At 52.6% G+C, this 17,635-nt stretch overlaps 2 protein-coding genes across 16 annotated transcripts; both read left to right on the top strand.

Annotated features, from left to right (window-relative positions):
• The first annotated feature begins 4 nt into the window (after positions 1-4).
• Positions 5-10,665, top strand: Mapk12 (mitogen-activated protein kinase 12). 2 transcript variants are annotated; one of them, NM_021746.2, is made up of 12 exons: positions 5-309; positions 400-529; positions 3,287-3,345; positions 5,637-5,748; positions 5,862-5,891; positions 6,152-6,199; positions 6,553-6,667; positions 7,745-7,816; positions 7,915-7,994; positions 8,065-8,143; positions 8,227-8,400; positions 9,938-10,399. In NM_021746.2, exons 1-12 carry the CDS (start codon positions 185-187, stop codon positions 10,015-10,017), a joined length of 1,104 nt encoding a protein of 367 aa, NP_068514.1. In that variant the 5' UTR covers positions 5-184; the 3' UTR covers positions 10,018-10,399. The 2 variants fall into 2 exon arrangements, with proteins under 2 accessions (NP_068514.1, XP_038935761.1); XM_039079833.2 differs by having other exon boundaries at positions 122-250; positions 9,938-10,665.
• Positions 10,666-11,854: 1,189 nt separating this feature from the next.
• On the top strand, positions 11,855-17,544 carry Hdac10 (histone deacetylase 10). Of its 14 annotated transcripts, NM_001414972.1 has the most exons (20): positions 12,466-12,729; positions 12,800-12,934; positions 13,084-13,180; positions 13,412-13,509; positions 13,598-13,702; positions 13,870-13,938; positions 14,101-14,227; positions 14,414-14,479; positions 14,716-14,775; positions 14,849-14,938; positions 15,064-15,170; positions 15,244-15,308; positions 15,385-15,637; positions 15,743-15,827; positions 16,022-16,113; positions 16,238-16,294; positions 16,596-16,674; positions 16,865-17,047; positions 17,140-17,299; positions 17,384-17,544. In NM_001414972.1, the coding sequence occupies exons 1-20, from the start codon at positions 12,671-12,673 to the stop codon at positions 17,395-17,397; spliced, it is 2,001 nt and encodes a 666-aa protein (NP_001401901.1). In that variant the 5' UTR covers positions 12,466-12,670; the 3' UTR covers positions 17,398-17,544. The 14 variants fall into 14 exon arrangements, with proteins under 14 accessions (XP_038935553.1, XP_006242281.1, XP_038935552.1 ...); XM_039079625.2 differs by lacking the exon at positions 15,064-15,170 and having other exon boundaries at positions 11,855-12,729; positions 15,455-15,637; positions 17,384-17,540; XM_006242219.4 differs by lacking the exon at positions 16,238-16,294 and having other exon boundaries at positions 11,855-12,729; positions 17,384-17,540.
• Positions 17,545-17,635: the final 91 nt, after the last annotated feature.

The following is a 17,635-nucleotide window of genomic DNA, read 5'->3' as shown; positions in this document are numbered from 1 at the left end:
GGGAGTTGGCGGCTATACAGAGTTCAGGGTGGCGACCCCGAGAGAAGAGCCCGCAAAGGAAAGCCCCAGAGGCGGGCAGGCGGGTGGCCGGCGCGGAGCCGGCCCTGCCACGCAGTGACCCGGGGCGCACGGGCGGAGCCCCTGATCCCAAGTCCGGTCCTAGAGCGCGGTGCTCCGGCCGGGGATGAGCTCCCCGCCACCCGCCCGCAAGGGCTTTTACCGCCAGGAGGTGACCAAAACGGCCTGGGAGGTGCGCGCCGTGTACCAGGACCTGCAGCCCGTTGGCTCTGGTGCCTATGGTGCAGTGTGGTGAGCGTTTGCCGGGCGGGGCGGCAGGCAGGGCAGGAGGCAGCTGGCGATTACGGGGCGGGTTCGCTAGCCAAGCCGTCCGCCCCGCAGCTCTGCAGTAGACAGCCGCACTGGCAACAAGGTGGCCATCAAGAAGTTGTACCGGCCCTTCCAGTCGGAGCTGTTTGCCAAGCGCGCCTACAGAGAGTTGCGCCTCCTCAAACACATGCGCCACGAGAACGTGAGTCCAAAGCCCGTCCCAGATGCGGATATTGTGCACTGGCTCCTCTCATCCTGCCCTCCCCTGCAAATCCTGCCCACTGCCTCTGTACCAGGGGCCTGGTACCTCCTACCTAGTTAGCTCCCAGCTTGGGTAAGCTATCAACAGCTTCCAGGAGGAAAGCGGACGCAGAGCCCAGATCCCTTTCTGGGTGACACTACAAGTTTCAGCCTCCTCTTCAGCTGCTTGGTTTCACCTTGATCCACCCTTACCTTCACAGCCCAGGCAATGGTCAGGGTATGGGTCTAGGCCTAAGGCTTCCTCAGGTCTCACTGCAAACCCTGTCACCAATCAGGCTGATGGGAGGAGGGTTTTCCTGGAAGGAACCCTGAAAGCAACCACAGCCAGGTGAGGGCGGGTCAATAGCTTGGTGTAAAGGTGGGACACTATTGCTTATGTATTCAGCAGAGTGCACTCAGCTCATAGGTCCCAGCTGTGGGTTATCTGTCCCCTCGGTCTCCCTTTGCCTACTTCCCTAGTCTTCTATTCCAGGCAGAACTCCCAGTTCCTGGGAGTTCAGGGCAAGGCAGGGTGCTCGAGTTGTGCCCCCTTGGCTCTATCATCCCAAAGCCGTGGGTCTCTGTGGATAAAGGGGTTTAAGGAGCAAAGCATTACTGTCACCATTGGGGGGGGGGTGTGTTTCTTCACACCCATAGGGAAAGCATCTCGTTTCCAGTCCTACCTGCATGTGGCTGCTCCTGAGCCTCTCCCATCACCAATGCTGGCCCTCAGAATATTCCTCTCAGCCAGGGGGCCTTTTATTTAATTTTTTTTGGTTCTTTTTTTCGGAGCTGGGGACCGACTTTATTTAATTTATTAATTATTGTTATATTACTATTATTGTTGATATGGTTCTTCCTGAGGCTGTGAGTTCTGCCCCTCCCACTTCTGCGCACTTGCGCTAGTCCTGACAGATGTTTTAACCTTCCTGGATCATCAGAGTCAATATAGCTCAAAGGAAAAATGAACTCCCCATGGCTAGCAGCAAACCGATTGGCACTGCTTCATCATTGCCAATCTTGGCTGATCTGGTGGATGTATATCCGGCCTGCCTTGTCTGCTTCTTCACTTCTCAGTAAAGCCGGAAACAGTAAACAAACAAACAACCCCAGTAAGCTTGGCAGTGGTGGCACATGCACTTGAAAGGCAGAGGCAAATGGGTGTCTGTGGGTTCGAGTCCAGCCTGGTCTACAGAGCTAGTTCCAGGACACCCAGGGCTACACAGAGAAACCCTATCTCAGAAAACCCCAAAAGCAAAGCCAAAGCCCAAAACAGAACAAAACAAAACAACAACAAACAGTAAAAGGCTTTGTTTTCTTGGGTGTAACCACCCCTAACCTCAGATCCTCCAGCTTCCACCTACCTACTTATCCTGTAGCCTTTGTGAACCAAGAGCCTTGGGCCTCTTCACTCATTCCCTACTTCTTTGCCAGTCTGTGGGTCACATCCGCCTTTACACCAAGCTACTGACCAGCCCTCACCTGGCTGTGGCTGCTTTCAGGATGCCTCAGAACCTTTTAGGAGACTGCCATTGTAACCTGGCTTCCCATGTGGACCCTGAGGTCTGGATAGGCTGTATGTCCCACTCACACCAGAGATGGGGTTAGCGCAGGGCCAGCCCTAGCCGCCTCTTCCTCTTCTTCCTCTTCCTCAAGCTCTGGTCCTTGGCTCTGGGCCACATTCTATATCACACAAGAGCAGAAGTCATAATCCTCGTAGATGGACCTACCTTGACCTCCAGGACACTATTGTTTATCTGTTCTGCAGAGTGCACTCAGCTCACAGATCGTAGCTGTGGGTTATCTGTCTGTCCCCAGGCCTTTTCTGTCTGTGCTCTTTCCCCTAGCTTCAGCCGTGAGTGAAAGCCGTCACCCATCTGCCCTTTACCTCCTGTCTGTTCTTGCCTCATTCTGTCACTGAAACTAGGAGGACATATTCAGCATAGTGTCTTCGTTTAAACCTTTCCACGGCAGCTCTGTGGATCAAACCCCCGGGATGTGAGTTCGAGGCCCTCCTTGGACTTGCTCTGTCCTCTCCTTGATTCCTCCTTGGCCTGGGTTTCAGCCACTTGGACTCCCTCTCTGTTCCTTACTCTGGAAGGATTTTCACTCCTGCTGTGGGCATCAGGCACTTGACCTCTCTTTGCTCATTTATTCATTCCTCCTGGTATTTGGAGATATGCAGCCCCCCTCATGGAGGACTCCTTTGACCCCAGAGGTGCTGTCCCCTAATCAAGTACTGGGAAGTCAAAGTCACATTGTCTATCTGTTGTCCAAAGCTGAGGTTCAATGGGTGATTCCCTTGGACTAGACTGCCAGGGGATGGTCCCAGGAATGACCTCCTGGGAATTCATTCCTCCCAGGGGACTGTCCCCATTTTGCTCTTGGGTCTGCTTCATTGGGAAGGAAAAAAAAGGTGTGTGTGTGGGGTGGGGGGACAGAAGACTAAAGGAGCTGGATTGCTCAGAGGCCTGGAGCCAACCCAGACCTGAGACTGCCCCTCCCTCCCCCAGAGAATCCCGGCTGTCAGCATCCAAAAATAGCCTGTGTCTGTGGGCAAATGTACCAGGATGGGGGCTGAGCCGACAGTGGGGACAGTGGAAGAGACAAGGATAGTTATGGGAGGGTTTTCTGCCTGGAGTACAGTGCCACCCTGGGGGTGCCCTGAGGCCTCGCAGCTCCTGTGTGCTTTCTATCCTGTCTGCCACTTGTTCCGCAGGTCATTGGGCTGCTGGATGTGTTCACTCCCGATGAGACTCTGGATGACTTCACAGACTTGTAAGTGCTAGTGGCTGGGTGGGGGGCAGGAACCTGGGTGGCTTCTAAGTGTCAGCTTAAGGTTCTGGGCCAGGTTGAGGGCCTTCGTCCCAGAGCCCAGTGGTTCTCAACCTTCCTAATGCTGCGTCCCTCATGTCCTGGTGACCCCCAACCATGAGATTGTTTTGTTGATACTTCATAACTTTTGCTACTGATATGAATTGTCGTGTAGGATGTCCGATATGGGACCCCCAAAGGGGTCATAGCCCATGTGAGGGATAGGGTGCACACTGCTCACCCACTCCTCTTACCACAGTCTACTCCATATTCCTATATGCTCCTGGGAGCCATGAACTTGTGTGAGTGATAATACCATTTTCCCTTGTCTATCCCTCCGTTCACCTGAACATCCCTGTGACCTAGATACCTTGCGGCTCCAACCCCTGCCCCCGATTCCTGGTCACCCTATGTGTGGTAGGAGGGGCCTAGGCAGCTTCTGGGTACTGGCTTCAGGTTCTACGTTGGCTTGAGGTCTTCTTCCTTCCCATGGCGAGGGCTTCTCAAGTGAGGGCTGAGGTGCGTAGAGCTCGTTCACTTCTCGCCACAACCCTATGGACTATTGGTACCCCTAGATACTGGCACACCCTGGTAAAACCAAACTGTCTCCTTCCAAGCCTGACACTTGGGCCCTCACAGTACCTGACTAAGTAATCTGAGGTGCCAGCATCAGGTGCAGCCCTAGCTGCTCACCCTGCTGCGTACGATGCCCCCCCCCCCCACGTCAGGAATTTTACAACCCTGAGGGGGAGTGTGGCAGTGCACACATTCGCAGCCCCAGCATTTGAGAGATAGAGCTGGGAGGGTCAGCATTCCAAGGCCATTTTGGCCTGCATGTGGTCCCGTCTCCAAAAACAAAAGCAAGGGCTGGAGAAATGGTTAAGAGCACTGACTAGGGGTTAGGGATTTAGCTCAGTGGTGGAGTGCTTGCCTAGCAAGTGCAAGGCCCTGGGTTCAGTCCCCAGCTCCGGAAAAAAGAAAAAAGAAAAAGAAAAAAGAAAAAAAGAGGGCTGGAGAGATGGCTCAGCGGTTAAGAGCACTAACTGTTCTTCCAGAGGTCCTGAGTTCAATTCCCAGCTATCACATGGTGGCTCACAACCATCTGTAATGAGATCCGATGTCCTCTTCTGGTGTGTCTGAAGACAGCCACAGTGTACTTATAGGGGTTGGGGATTTAGCTCAGAGGTAGAGCGCTTGCCTAGCAAGCACAAGGCCCTGGGTTCGGTCCCCAGCTCTGAAAAAAAGAAAAGAAAAAAAAAAAAGAAAAAGAAAAAGAGCACTGACTGCTGGGACTGGAGAACTGGCTCAGCGGTTAAGAGCACTGACTGCTCTTCCAGAGGTCCTGAGTTCAATTCCCAGCGACCACATGGTGGCTCACAACCATCTGTAATGGGGTCTGGTGCCCTCTTCTGGTGTGTCTGAAGACAGCTTATATATAATACATATATGTATATATATATGTATATATACACACATATATACTTATATATGTATATATATACTTATATATGTATATATACATATATACTTATATATAATAAATAAATAAGTAAATAAATCTTTAAAAAAATAAAAAGACAAGGTTGGGTGTAGAGGTGCAAGTCTTTAATTCCAACACTTAGAAGGCAGAGGTAGAGAGAGGTAGCTCTCTGTGAGTTTGAGGCCATTCTGGTCTATACAGTGAGTTTCAGACCAGACAGGACTGCAAAGTGAGACCTTTCCTTAAAGAGCCCGGGCTGGAGAGATGGCTCAGCGGTTAAGAGCACCCGACTACTCTTCCAGAGGTCCTGAGTTCAATTCCCAGCAACCACATGGTGGCTCACAACCATCTGTAAAGAGATTCGATGCCCTCTTCTGGTGTATGTGAAGACAGCTACAGTGTACTCATATATAATAAATGAACATTTGTTAAAAAAAAAAACAAACAAAGAGCCCCCAAGCCCAAACAAAATAGCCCTGACACACAGCCCACTCCCTGCTTGCCATTCTGGAATGAGGGGATGTGGGCATGGGTTGAGAAGATGTAATTGCCAAGGACAAGTGTGATCAGAGGGCGGGTTGGTGCCTAGCATGGCACGGTGGGGGTAGAGACATGGTAGGATGGTATGATCCTCAGTGCTAGGGATGACTGGGTGCTACAGTGAAGTTGCTTTGGTGGCACCTGCCAGGATGGGATCTCGAGAGTTGTGAACTGGGCCCAGCCCGGCCTGGTGGGACTAGCCCTGATCCCTTGGCTGCCTCCCTTGCTTCCACAGCTACCTGGTGATGCCATTCATGGGCACTGACCTGGGCAAGCTCATGAAGCACGAGACTCTGAGTGAAGACAGAATCCAGTTTCTTGTGTATCAGATGCTGAAGGGGCTGAAGGTGAGCTTTGCTGAGGTGGCCATAGGGAAGTGGGCAGAACTTCCTGTTGGTCAGGGCAGGTCTCTGTGTCTTGGAGTCAAGCTGATGGCTGCTGAACTCCCTCTTTTCCACAGTATATCCACGCTGCCGGCGTCATCCACAGGGTGAGTTCTGGAGGGACTGGGAGATTGCCCCTGCTCCTCCCAACTGTATAGACAGAAGTGCTCAACCCCAGGGCCCATTGCTTAACTGTAAGGAGCAAGATAGGACTGTGGCGGAAATACCTGTAATCCCCAGTTCTCCCCAGGGACTTAGCCCCTCTGCCCTTCCCCAGAGGGGCCAGGCCAGTTTTGGGGGCTCAAGTAAAGTGTTGCCTGGGCCCTGCTCTGGTAGGTGGGTCATAGTGGCCACTTTCTTCTCTCAGGACTTGAAACCTGGAAACCTGGCTGTGAACGAGGACTGTGAGCTGAAGGTATCACTGGGAGGGGAGAGGACAATGGCGGGGGTTGGGACCCCTTCCACTCTCCTACTGCCCTGCTTGACTTTTGGCCTAGGCAGAGGGACAGAACTCAGACATTTGAGCCTCCATTAGGAGGCTCCTAAAGGTGATTAGGGGATGGTGAAACAGAGGGAAATCTTCAGTATTTCCTCCTGAGGTGGGCAGGGCCAGGGACACCGACCACAGGGAGAATCCTTGGGGCTCAAGACCAAAGGGTGGCACAAAGCTCCAGTGTAGAAACCTCAAGCCCAACTCTCGTACAGTCTTCTGGACCACATGTGGTCTATCCTCGGTGTCTAAGTTCCACCTCCCTGATACTTCTTTAGATCCTAGATTTTGGCCTTGCCAGGCAGGCGGACAGTGAGATGACAGGATATGTGGTAACCCGGTGGTATCGGGCACCAGAGGTCATCTTGAATTGGATGCGTTACACACAGACAGGTAAGAGGCTATTCAGAGACTCCAGTGCATGCCACCCACATTTACACATTCGTTTTATTTTTAAATTATTTTTGTAGTATTGGCGATGGAATCCAGTCTTATTCATGCTAGTCAAGTGCCCTGTCATTGAGCTACATCTCAGCCAGCCTGCCTGCCTTCCTTCCTTCCTTCCTTCCTTCCTTCCTTCCTTCCTTCCTTCCTTCCTTCTCTCTCTCCCCTCCTTTCTCCATTTTTATTATTTGTTGAGAAAAATGTGTGTGTACGTATATATATTCAGTTTGGTTGTTTTGAAGACAGGGTCTTACTATGTAGCTCTGGTTATTTTTGGAACTCACTATGTAGACTAGGCTGGCCTTGAACTCACAGAGATCCACTTGGCTCTGCTTCTTCTTGCTTGCTTGCTTGCTTGCTTGCTTGCTTGCTTTCTAGACCTTTTGTAGTCCTGGCTGGCTTGGAACTCACTAGGTAGACCAGGCTGGTCTTGAATCCACAGAGATCGACCTGCTTTTGTCTGTTACAACCTGGGGATTAAAGGCTGTATTACCATGTCCAACCCATTCTTATTTTTTTTTTCTTTTTTTCGGAGCTAGGGACCGAACCCAGGGCCTTGCGCATTCTTAATTTTTATAAGAACCTATTTCATTATTTTATGTGTGTAAGTACTTATGTGCACGTGTCCATCACCTGTGTACTTGGTGCCCACAGACACCAGAAGAAGGCACTGGGTTCTCTAGCACTGGAGTCACAGATGGCCGTGAGCTATCACGTAGGTGCTGAAAACCAAACCAAGGTCTTCTGGAATAGCATCCCTCGCTCTTAACTGATTAGCCACTTCTAGCTCCCTTCATTTCTTGATAGGGAGTCATTTGTAGGCCCTACCTCTGGGAGGTTAGTGAACTGGGGTGGAACTCTGTCACCCTCCTCAATGACAGTCTCTGCTCTGTGCCTATGTACACACCTGCCTCCCTGTCACGTATACTTGTCTCCTATGTGTGGTTTCTTGTGTGTCCCCTTTTCTTGGCCTTCATGAATGTGAATGTGACCCTTGTGTGTGGGGCACCGATGGACGTTTCTCAGTGGACATTTGGTCTGTTGGCTGCATCATGGCAGAGATGATTACTGGAAAGATCCTGTTCAAAGGCAATGACCGTATCCTTCGATGTAGAACATCATTTGACTTTGGCCATGATGTGGGTTCTGGGTGGGCCACCCTCTGCCCCTGCATTGTATTCCTGACCTTGATACAGACCTGGACCAGCTGAAGGAGATCATGAAAGTCACAGGGACACCCCCTCCTGAGTTTGTACAGAAGCTACAGAGTGCTGAGGTCAGTGGGGAGTGGGCAATGGGCTGGACTTGGACTTAGAGGCTGGCCTATCACCCTTTTTCCCTCACAGGCCAAGAACTACATGGAAGGCCTCCCTGAGTTGGAAAAGAAGGATTTTGCTTCTGTCCTGACCAATGCAAGCCCTCAGGGTAGGGCTGGATGGGTGAAGGTTTCAGGCAACTGGGTGAGTATGCCCTCTTTTGTGGCTGGGCCTGATTTGCTCTCCCCACAGCCGTGAATCTCCTGGAAAAGATGCTGGTGTTGGATGCGGAACAGCGGGTGACAGCAGCTGAGGCATTAGCCCACCCATACTTTGAGTCCCTTCGGGACACTGAGGATGAGCCCAAGGCCCAGAAATATGATGACTCCTTTGATGACGTAGACCGCACCCTTGAGGAATGGAAGCGTGAGTATGGGTGACACATAATGTCAGGCTTTGGACCCTGTGCGTCCTGTGTGGATGAGCCTCCGACCCTGGGTTGCAGGTTAGATAAGAAGTTGGGAGGTCAAAGGGCATTGTGGGGCAGTGCAACTCAACCAGGTTGACTTCTGGCTAGGGCAGAACGCAGTGGTGAAGAGTGTCCTTTTCAGGAGCTCTGACGAAGGCTGGCATGTGATGGGTCCCATGCCATCAGACGTGGTGCATCTGTGTGTGCTTCGCGCCCTTGGCTTGCTAATTCCCTGGCCTTTCTCTCCCCAACCCCTACACTGCCCAGTGTCCTCATGTCTAGACCACACTGAGGCCTTCTCTACCACCACCTGTCCTTAGGACTTTCTTCTCACACCTTTAAAATTTATCCTTTCCTCTCCTTAGTCCTTTTCAGAACCTCTCCTGAAACAACTATATCTTTCTTTTTTTTTTTTTTTTTTTGTTTCTTTTTTTCGGAGCTGGGGACCAAACCCAGGGCCTTGCGCTTCCTAAGCAAGCGCTCTGCCACTGAGCCAAATCCCCAACCCCAACTATATCTTTCTTATGTTCTGCCCATGGAAGACAGTATATTCCCACGCAGGCCCAAGGGCCCAACTTTTCCTTCTCACCTCCAGCCCCAGATCCCTCCACATCTATGTGCCGAACCTCCAGGTTCTGGGAAGAGCATCTTCTCTTTGAGAACTGGCCCCAGAGAAGCCTTCTCAGTTTGCCTACTGTTCCGTGGGCTGGAACTAGCCTCTGGTGTCTGCTCCAGACTGGCAGGTCCAACCTGCCAGTAGGGAGTAGGGAGGTCTGGGGACATGCTATCCCCATCCCTTGTCCTGTCTGCCTCAGACCCCAGGCCCTGTTCTTGCACCCTGGAGTGGGAAAGACTGGGTGGGTTGAGGTTCTCTCGTATCATGTTCTAAAAGCCCTGGCAGGTGTTCGTCCCTTAAGTGTTGTGTACTGATGAGCTTGGTTCTGTGTGACGAAACCCTTCTGCTGCTAAACAAAATGACTCCCTTAACCACGTACCACAAGATCCGTTCTGTGGTCTCCATCTACTCGCTGTGGCTGGATGCTGTTGCTTTCACCATAGACCACACAGACACACAACTGAGACCTCGAATAGCTCATAGCTCACACTTTCTTTTCTCGCTTCCTTTTTTTTTAAATACAGACCTACCTCTCTCTCTCTCTCTCTCTCTCTCTCTCTCTCTCTCTCTCTCTCAACACAAACCTTTTACTTTATTTTATTTATTTTTTTTCGGAGCTGGGGACCAAACCCAGGGCCTTGTGCTTGCTAGGCAAGCGCTCTACCACTGAGCTAAATCCCCAACCCCTTATTTTATTTTTTGAACATCAGCCTTCATCACTTGTTTGCCTGGGGAAATCTAGCTTCACAGCAGTCTTTAGTGTTTTTAGGTGGATTGGTCCATTTAGGATTAGATTAAAAAGCCCATGGGGGTGCTGGCTTCTCCCCTTGGTTGGAAGCTGTCTAACTGTATCATTTGCTTCTCTTCCTTTCCTGCAGGTGTTACGTATAAGGAAGTGCTCAGCTTCAAGCCTCCCAGGCAGCTAGGAGCCAGAGTTCCAAAGGAGACAGCTCTGTGAAGACCTCCGGGTGGTTTGGGGGGTATCCTAAGGAGGCTGTCTGGGAGCTTCGCAGACACCTTGGCTTCCCTTCTCCGGAAGAGGAATCCTGGTTGGCACCAGTGCCTGGTGCTTTTATCCCAAGTCATCCACCTGGAAAGGCTGTGTAGACCCCTTGAATCACGAACCCTCCATCTCCAAGCCAGTTCTTCAGATTTTGAGCGCCCGAGATGACCCTGGCAGAACATCTAAGCTTTTTTTTTTTTCTTTTTTCTTTTTTTCGGAGCTGGGGACCGAACCCAGGGCCTTGCACTTGCTAGGCAAGCGCTCTACTACTGAGCTAAATCCCCAACCCCACATCTAAGCTTTCTGTCCAAGACCCCTACCCAACATGGGACTAGCCTTTGAATTCTGGAGTTGTGCATGGAAAAGCCTCAGAGTGGGCAGAGCTTTGGAGACAAGGCCTAGACCCGAGCTCTGCTTGCTCTGGACAATGCCAAGGCCAACTCTGGAGATGGAGGGAGATAGAGGTTTTGGGGACACTGACTCAGGGACATCATCTCTTCTGGGAGTGGGTGGATTCTCTTACACCCTTAGCCTGGAATGTAAACCAGCCATTTAGTGTGCCTATGTGGCTGGGGGCAAATAAACCCTTTTGTAGCTCTGCCATTCTGGTTGTGTGGCCCCATTGCCTGAGCACCCATTGGTTCTCCAAGCTGCTGCTCTGTGCACAAGAAGGAGGTAGCCTGAGCTCCTGTCCTCCAGCTAATAGAGGTGACAGTCCCCTGACTCTTCCCAGGCCAAAGTGCTGGTGCCACCTAGTCTTTTCCAATGGTCTTCAAGCCAAATTAGGGCTTGCTCCCCTCTCTTCTTGAATGACTGTACTCTTAAGGCTTAGAGGCTGAGCAGGGAGTCTGGAGTCTGATGCAAGGGCAGATGATGGGATAGATGGTGCTAGGACCCAGAGAAACGGATGCTCCCTTCTTTCTGAGTTTGCAACCTTTGTCTTCCAACTCAACATTTGTCTTCCAATGGCCCAAACGTCTAGTGAGGAAGGTCTTAGAGGCTCTCTGAGACCCAGAGAGGTAGGTTCTACTCTCTGACCAGCAGCCTCCCTGAACCTAACTGTCATCCAAGCCATTAGACACAAACTGCCTGGTCAGAGGCCATACTTGGGCTGGTTAGATGGCCCACGTTCTTCCCCACGTCCCAAGGACAGGTGCCACAGGGCAGGTCATAAGGGTAAGGCCTTTCATTTCCCTCATTTGGCAAGTTCTGGGCAAATACACTTTGCCTGGTCTAATCTGGTCAGAGAAGCTGCTATGATCACAGTCCCTCTGCCTGAGCACCCTTGTGATAACCATGGTCTGAGATTTCAAATACTTCACCCAATTATGGGGGTGTGGCTCACATGCCCTACCCCACAAATACACATAATCCAGAGTGATCAGTCATGAGTGTCCTGAGTTCCTCTGCTTGATGCCTTTGGCCTTTAGAAGATGGAGAAGCCTTAGGTTTCTCCAGAACCTGGGCCTGAACTCCCAACTCCTGAGTGTGCAGTGGGCACCTACTCCTAACCACTCCAGGGCTCTTTGGTTTCCCCTGTACATGATAGTTGTGTGTGTTCCTATCATAGATGTCAGTGGCAGCCTTGCTCCCTTCCCCCTCATCATCCTGAGGGTGTGTCTGGTCCCCTCTCCCCATCTTTGGGCATCTTGCTTTGGAAGCATGATGGGACACGTCTGTAATCCCAGCACTCACTTTCCAACTGGAGACAAGCCTGGGCTATGGAACAGACTACAAATATGCACAGCCTTAGTTCATGTTTGAGCTCATGTCTGCTTTGCCTCCTTTCCAAGGCCCCCTCCTCTTCCTCACCCTTCCTTGCTCAGAACCCTCTGCCCTTCCTAACCTCACACTGGGCTGCAGTTTTCCTGGCTGGCCTGGCGTCTTACATAACCCTTCTATTCCAGTGGCCTCTTGTTCACCTGTGGTCTTTCCATGGAAGTCCCTTCTGGAAGTTCCGTGCCTTGATCCAGCCCAGGCTAGCCCCTGCATGCGCTCACATACACACCCTGCTCACTTCCCTCCTCTCCATCCTTCACCCCAGGAGCAGGCAAATTGGTTGTGGTTGACAGTTGGCATATCAGGGTAGACTAGGAGGATGCTGGGGACAAGACGGGAGCATAACTGTAGCTGCAGCGATGGCCTGAGAACAAGCAGCCCTGTCTTCCCACCCTTTTCAAGAGAGACACTGGAGGCGGCACTGGTTGCAGGATCCGTGCCACACGTTGTTGGCGGTGGCACAGCAGCTGAAGCCCCTGAGAGAGATACCAGATCCAGAGACGAGGGCGAAATCCTAGCGAAGCTCAGCCTTCTGCTTTACTCCACCCTAATCTCGCCTGGGGGCGGGACGGAGCCTGTAAAAGAGGAAGCCGGAAGTTAGGCGTTTGGAGCCACGCTTAGCTCAGTTTCCAGCGGTTAGCTTCTGACTATCGGGCGGGCTTGAGCCGGGACCTGGTCTTGGGGTGGTTCCCTCTTGCCCAGGTCCAGTGTCCACTACCCGGCTCTGTCCCAAGCGAGGGCTGTTTACGTGCATACTGTTAAGTGAGAGTGGGCAGTGCAACCACCTGCCGGCAGAGGGCGTGTTGAGTTAGAGCGGATCAAAGTGGCCATGGGCACAGCACTTGTGTACCACGAGGACATGACAGCCACCCGACTGCTCTGGGATGAGTAAGTGTGTCTAGACAGAAGTAGGGGGCTGGGAGGGAACTCTGAACACTGAGATCCTTGTTTGTTCCAGCCCTGAGTGCGAAATTGAGTGCCCAGAGCGCCTGACAGCTGCCTTGGATGGCCTGCGGCAGCGTGGCCTGGAAGAAAGGTGCCAGTGTTTGTCAGTTTGTGAGGCATCAGAGGAAGAGTTGGGACTGGTGCACAGGTCAGACTATGACAGGTCTAGCGACCTGATCCTGTTATAGCCCCGCTAGCATCCCTTGGGTTCACCGTGGTGTGGGCTAAAAGGGAGTACTGGATGGGCACTCCCATCAGGAATCTCTGCTCTTTCCTTCCTGTCCTGCTGATCCGCAGCCCAGAATATATAGCCCTGGTGCAGAAGACCCAGACCCTGGACAAAGAGGAGCTCCACACACTGTCTAAGCAGTATGATGCTGTCTACTTCCACCCGGTGCGAGGCAGCATACACACCCATTCACCCAGATTTATGTCCGTATGCCTGCCTAGGTGTATTCACACTCAAATCTGCCCACCTGCCGGTGTCTTCTTGTTCATGCTTTATGACTATACCCTGCCGTGTTTTTGCTTGCCACTGTCCCAGCTCTGTCTGCTCAGCAGTGGGAAGCCTGCAACCTGGGACAAGCAGGTCGGGTAGCAGGCTAAATTGCACTCTGATCCACAGGATACTTTTCACTGTGCAAGGCTGGCAGCGGGGGCTGCACTGCGGCTGGTGGATGCTGTGCTAACAGGAGCTGTGCACAATGGCGTTGCCCTGGTGAGGTGAGAACCGCCATCCTCCCTTGGCTGTCTGTGTGTGACCCTGTGAGGGGACAGAATGACTCTGACATGCCCTCCTCTTACACCCCAGGCCTCCAGGGCACCATAGTCAGAGGGCGGCTGCCAATGGCTTCTGTGTGTTCAACAACGTGGCTATAGCAGCCAGACATGCCAAGCAGAAATACGGGCTGCAGAGGTGTGTCCGAGCCTGAGCTGCAAGTGTGGGGGACCCAAGCTAAAGAGCCAGAGGTGGAGTTGGTGGTCAAGAGATCCCACCTAGGTCCCCCTACTCCTGGCTGGGCTCCTGGCCTAAAGGTGGAAAGGTGGTTACTTTCAGTAATCTCCAGCATTGTCTGAATTTAGGATTCTCATTGTCGACTGGGATGTCCACCATGGCCAGGGCATCCAGTATATCTTTGAGGATGACCCCAGGTGAGCTGGGGGTGTGGACACAGCCCCTTGTCTGCAACACACCACTTTGGGGATGAAATTCAAGTGGTGAGACTGGGGGTATGTGTGTTAAGAATCAGGGTTCTTTGAGAAGCTGTGGGGTTGCTAAGGGACCTCACTTCTGACCTGGCCAGTTGTCTACAGTGTCCTTTATTTCTCCTGGCACCGCTATGAGCATGGAAACTTCTGGCCGTTCCTCCCAGAGTCTGATGCAGACACAGTTGGCCGAGGGCGGGGCCAAGGTTTCACTGTCAATTTGCCCTGGAACCAGGTACCAAGTCCCCCTTCCCCGTCCTCCGTCCAGTCTAGCTAGCTGCTCCCTAGCTCCAGGGGGATTGTGAATGTCACCTGGGGTATTCTGCAAGAGTCTCCCCAGAGTTTGGCTCTCAGGGGCAAAGACCCTGAAGTCCTCATTTGTAGGGCTGGTCCTCTGATGCCCGATTTGCTTTTGCTGCAGGTTGGGATGGGAAATGCTGACTATTTGGCTGCCTTCCTGCATGTGCTGCTCCCGTTGGCCTTTGAGGTGACTGTGTGGTGGGTGCCCCCCCCCAGGGCAAGAGACCCTAGGCTTACCCTGAGTCTCACTGTGAAGGCAGGAGAGTTAAAAGCCATCCCATCAGTGTATGGTATGAATAGACATATGGGGGTAGGGAAGGTGCCTCAGAAAGTCTGACATTATGTGAATGGGTAGCGATCGGACCTCCCCTTCACCTGAGCTACTGCTCTTTTTGGCTTCTTTCCACTGGATCCTGCCTATAGTTTGACCCTGAGCTGGTGCTGGTGTCAGCTGGATTCGACTCTGCTATTGGGGACCCTGAGGTGAGAACGTGGCCTGGCTGGGGATAATGGAAGGTCCTGGGCCCAGATCCTTATCATACCTACTGTGTTTCAGGGGCAGATGCAGGCCACCCCTGAGTGCTTTGCCCATCTTACACAGCTGCTACAGGTGCTGGCTGGTGGCCGGATTTGTGCTGTGTTGGAGGTAACTGCTCAAGGGCCAGGGGAGGGGAGGGCACCAGATGTGAGAGGGTCAGTCAAGGTTCTGCCTGGTACAGCCATTCACACTAGTGACATCCCTCCACTGTCCTATTTCAACTCTCTTCCTAGGGTGGATACCACTTAGAGTCCCTAGCACAGTCAGTGTGCATGATGGTGCAGACATTGCTTGGTGACCCCACACCTCCCCTTCCTGGGCTCATGGTGCCATGTCAGAGGTTTGAAGGCTGAGGGGCCAGTGGGGGAGGGCTGAGAGGGGAGTCAGGCTTACAACTCCACTTCTTCCCATAGTGCCCTGGAGTCTATCCAGAGTGTTCGGACAGCCCAGACCCCTCACTGGACAAGCCTCCAACAAAGTCAGTATGGCCTGGACCTGGGTTGGTGACTCTACCCTGGGCTTCCCTGCAGTGACTGTGACTCTGAATTGTTTAGACGTGGCCCCAGTTCTGAGTTCCAGCACCCACTCTCCTGAAGGGAGCTCTCTGCCTGTGCTTGCTGACAGTTCCACATGTACAGTAGCAGAGGATTCACTGAGCCCCTGCCTGGACAGACCGTGCCACCGCCCTACGCCCCCAATCTGCATAGCTGTTGCCTTGGCTGTGTCAGGTGCTGCCCTGGACTTACCTCCTGGAGTGCTCCATCAAGAAGGGTCAGCCTTGAGGGAGGAGACCGAGGCATGGGCCAGGTGAGGAGAGTGGATCGGGGAATGGGGCTCTCTATGCCTTGCACCTGTGTCACTTATACAATGATAATTTGGTTTCCACGTATCCCTCTGGCCTGCCCATCATAGGCTTCACAAGTCCCAGTTTCAGGACGACGATCTTGCCGCACTGGGGAAGAGTCTGTGCCTCTTAGATGGAATCCTGGATGGGCAGGTAGGGTTGCCTGGGGTGCGATTTGACCTTGTAGTGTAGGGAAAGGCAGTCAGTAGCAGCCATTTGGAAAAGATTGCAACAAAGCGTAAATGGGTTTAACCTAAGGTCTGGGAGTTGGCATTGGTTCCTGAAAGCGCTCCAAAGAGGGCATGTGTGCTAGCCTCTTGGTCCCCTGTCTGTTGTCAATTCGATAGATAAGAAGTGCTATAGCAACCACAACTGCCCTTGCCACAGCAGCAACTTTGGGTGTGCTCATTCAGCGATGTGTAGCCCATAGAGGTCAGAGGTAAACTTTTCTTGGTTGACTTGAGTCCCCAAGGACATGGGGGGTACCCACAAATGGCATAGGGAGGGCCCTTGAATGGATACTGGACAATGTGAGCCCAGCCTATCCTGGGTCAACTTCTTAGGCTTCTCTGTGTGGCCCTGGGACAACTGGATCGACCCCTGGACCTTGCAGGCAATGGGTATGATTCTGTAGCTTACACATCTCACTTGTGGATGAATAGGTAGCGGGCATGTGACTGGGAATCCAGGGTTACTGTTGGGTGAGGACACTGCAGTTCACAATGCGGAGGGGGCTTTCCATAGATGCAGTTTGAGAGTGGGTGCCCCAGAAAGCAGTGCCATAACAGGTTGACAGTCACTTACGCACCCCCTCCCCCAGCCGGGCCCCAAGCTCCCCTTTGTCCTTTGTTGTTAAGCTCTGGGAAGGGTGAGCAGGGTCTCATGCATGTGTACATGTCCATGGTGTTTTCTTCTGATAAGGAGAATTCTGTGGCTCAGCATCCGGGGCAAGGAGGCAGACATCTGGTCCATGTTCCACTTCTCCACTCCACTGCCACAGGTGAGTGGCTGTGTCGTGGTTGAACAGGTTCTCGATACCCCCCAAGCCCCGCAACCCCTCAAAGCGCCCCCATCTTTCTGGGGGCTTCTGTTTACAACCCAGGGTCCCTGAGGTTGGGGAGGGGGGGTGACAGGAGCCAACAGCAGTGTCCTCTAGATGAGAATCTGAGGCTCTGCTGTTGTCCCTACAGACAACTGGAGGGTTTCTGAGCTTCATCTTGGGTCTGGTACTGCCCTTAGCCTATGGCTTCCAGCCTGACATGGTGTTGATGGCCCTGGGGCCCGCCCATGGCCTGCAGAATGCCCAAGCTGCTCTCTTGGCTGCAATGCTTCGGAGCCCAGTAGGGGGCCGAATTCTAGCTTTAGTGGAAGAGGTAAACTGGGTAGGGTGGATACGTGGTATGGGTGGGAAGTGGACAGAAACAGTTGTCTCATTGTCCCCCAAACCCTACTATCCCTGAGCCAGGAATCCATACTCCAGCTTGCAAGAACCCTGGCACAGGTATTGCATGGAGAAACACCTCCCAGTCTGGGCCCTTTCTCGATGGCATCTCCAGAGGAGATCCAGGCCCTTATGTTTCTAAAAGCTCAGCTGGAGCCTCGGTGGAAGTTGCTGCAGGTGGCTGGTGAGGCACATAGGGGCGAGGGCGTGGCCCTATTTTAGAATACGTGGAGCCAGCTTCACCGACGAGCCAATTGTGCTTTTCCAGCTCCTCCACCATAACCGTGATCGCCAGTCGCTTGAAATCGGCCAAAGAGGGCGATTCCTAGTTGAAGAGCACACTCTGGCGCCCATGGCCCGAGACCTACGTCCCGTCTGTGGCCCAGCTTCCTACCTCCAGAACAATAAACATCGGCTAAACAGAACACACCTCTGCCTCCTTTACTGAGTTTACTTTTGGCAAATTATCTGAGCGGTTTAGCTCTAGTTATGAAAACTGAGGCAGCGGCCCCGCCCCTCC

Source organism: Rattus norvegicus, chromosome 7 (genome assembly GCF_036323735.1).
Source record: "Rattus norvegicus strain BN/NHsdMcwi chromosome 7, GRCr8, whole genome shotgun sequence".
Taxonomy (NCBI): domain Eukaryota; kingdom Metazoa; phylum Chordata; class Mammalia; order Rodentia; family Muridae; genus Rattus; species Rattus norvegicus.
Note: the sequence above shows the minus strand (reverse complement) of the source record. Positions and strands in the feature narration are given on the sequence as shown.